At 40.7% G+C, this 1,983-nt stretch overlaps 1 protein-coding gene across 1 annotated transcript in view; it reads left to right on the top strand.

Annotated features, from left to right (window-relative positions):
- GNL1 (G protein nucleolar 1 (putative)) overlaps positions 1–1,983 on the top strand; it is a 31,054-nt gene that overhangs the window by 14,509 nt on the left and 14,562 nt on the right. Inside the window, exons 4-5 of the mRNA XM_015832047.1 lie at positions 115–212; positions 1,201–1,272. Coding sequence (XP_015687533.1) covers positions 115–212; positions 1,201–1,272 — 170 coding nt within the window. The remainder of the gene's footprint in view (positions 1–114; positions 213–1,200; positions 1,273–1,983) is intronic.

Raw genomic sequence — 1,983 nt, 5'->3', positions numbered from 1 at the left:
CTATGGGCGGGGGGAAGTATTGGGATGGCAACGTAGAAATAAATACATAAGTATTTGCTCCTGTTAGTAAAATTAATTCACTTTTTTTTCCTATATCCAGGGTATATTTTTCAGTTTCTGTACCAGAAGCTATCGTATATTGTGCACCAGATAATGGGAAAATCTCATGGTCTTTGCATGATTATTACCCTTGGATATTTGGATATTTGCTAGTAAAATGCATACATTACAGGCCACACATGCCAAATATCTGGTATGCCTGTGCTGATTCTGCCCCTTAAAAAGATAACCTTGTACATCTTCACAAACCTGAGTGCCCTAGATTCAGTTCCCTTAATTTACAGTTGTCAAAGGCTGTCCATCAATCCTGATAGTCCATGCCTTTGGAGGAGGGACATCGGTTCGGGGATGTCTGTTCTTCTATTTTGTAGATGTTTCAAAAAACCCTGTACATTTTGAGGACTAGGATTGATTGGGCAATATTAATTATATGGCCCACAAGAAGAAAAATGGAAAGGGGCACAAAATCTGTGGGATCCTTGGTACTCTCTGAACTTAGTTGCTTTTTTGCAGATGTTTCCTTACCCGACTAGGTAATATCATCAGTGCTAGAAGTGGGGGCAGATTTGCAGGTTTGATTCCTGTTTTTATACTAGTGCAATGATGATCCAGTGCCCAAACTGCAACCCAAAACCCACTTATTTATCACCGGGTGCCGGGTGGGCGTGGCCGCGGTGGTCATGGCAGACTGGGTGGGCGGGGCCAGGGTGGCAGGGGCCAGTCCCTCACCATCTCCGGGGCATGGTACGTGTGCCCACAGAGAGGGGTCTGAATGCCGCCTCTGGCACACGTGCCATAGGTTCGCCACCCCTGTACTAGTGGCTGTCAGTGTCGATGGGGATGTTGTTGTTGGTCCCTTGATTTGGCTGTTGTTTACAGTTGGATTGTTTGCCTGAGTTGATAGTTCTTTAATTGGGGAACTTCTAGAACTGATGATGTTACCTAGTTGGGTAATGAAACGTCTTCCAAGAAAACAACCAAGCTCAGAGAGCACCAAGGACCCCACAGTTCAAACCTGAGTTACAAATATTCTCTTCTGTTAGTAACACAAAGTCTGATCAGGGGTGCTGTGACTGGCTCATTAGGGAAAGATAAATTCTACAGAAGACTTTTTTTTAAATGTTCTGATTTCTTTTCTAGACATGGAGGCAGCTATGGCGTGTATTGGAGATGTCAGACATTGTATTGCTTATTACAGACATTCGGCACCCGGTGAGAATCCTATTGATGACCGTTGCAGTTTTTTGCTCAGCAGGAGTTATAAGAGTGGCATGGAAGAATCAGATGTTGGCGTTCTATTTGCCTTTCTATTTACTTCTGTAGTTGTTAATTCACATGCTATTTATTCATCCAGGCTTTAAAGATCTGGAGATGTTTGATCATTCTTCCTGCCCCAATCGACAGAGTTCTTTCTCTTTTAAATGATGGAATGAAGAAGCCTTTATTGACAAAGAGACAGCAGACAGTATTAGGGACACCTAATAGCAGAAAACAGCCCTCTGACCTAACATTTATCTATATACTGCTAAAGCTCTCGTGTCCGTAACCTTTAACTGGGCAAAATGGTGCATCATAGAGCAAAACCTTTTCAACCAAGATATCTCAAATGGGCTGATTTACAGAACGCACCCAAAATCTGGGACCATAACTGGAAATGTAGCAAATTGTATAAATCATTTTATTTTTATTTTTATTTTTTTATTTTTTTTATATATATTTTTTTTTCAACCCACCCTTCCCCACCCCCCTCCCTTCCCCCCGACTTCCCAGAGCTACACACAGGGTTTACAATACAATAATTATATTCTATCTTAAATTATGTTACCCTAAAATTAACAATTCTATAACATCCTTTAGCTCCCTCCTAAACTAATATATCAATCATTATTACAAAATATTTAATTTTAATAAAATGAAATATAT

The sequence above is a fragment of the Protobothrops mucrosquamatus genome, unplaced genomic scaffold, assembly GCF_001527695.2.
Source record: "Protobothrops mucrosquamatus isolate PMUCROS unplaced genomic scaffold, P.Mucros_1.0 scaffold_296, whole genome shotgun sequence".
Lineage (NCBI taxonomy): Eukaryota > Metazoa > Chordata > Lepidosauria > Squamata > Viperidae > Protobothrops > Protobothrops mucrosquamatus.
This window is presented reverse-complemented; position numbering and strand designations above follow the sequence as displayed.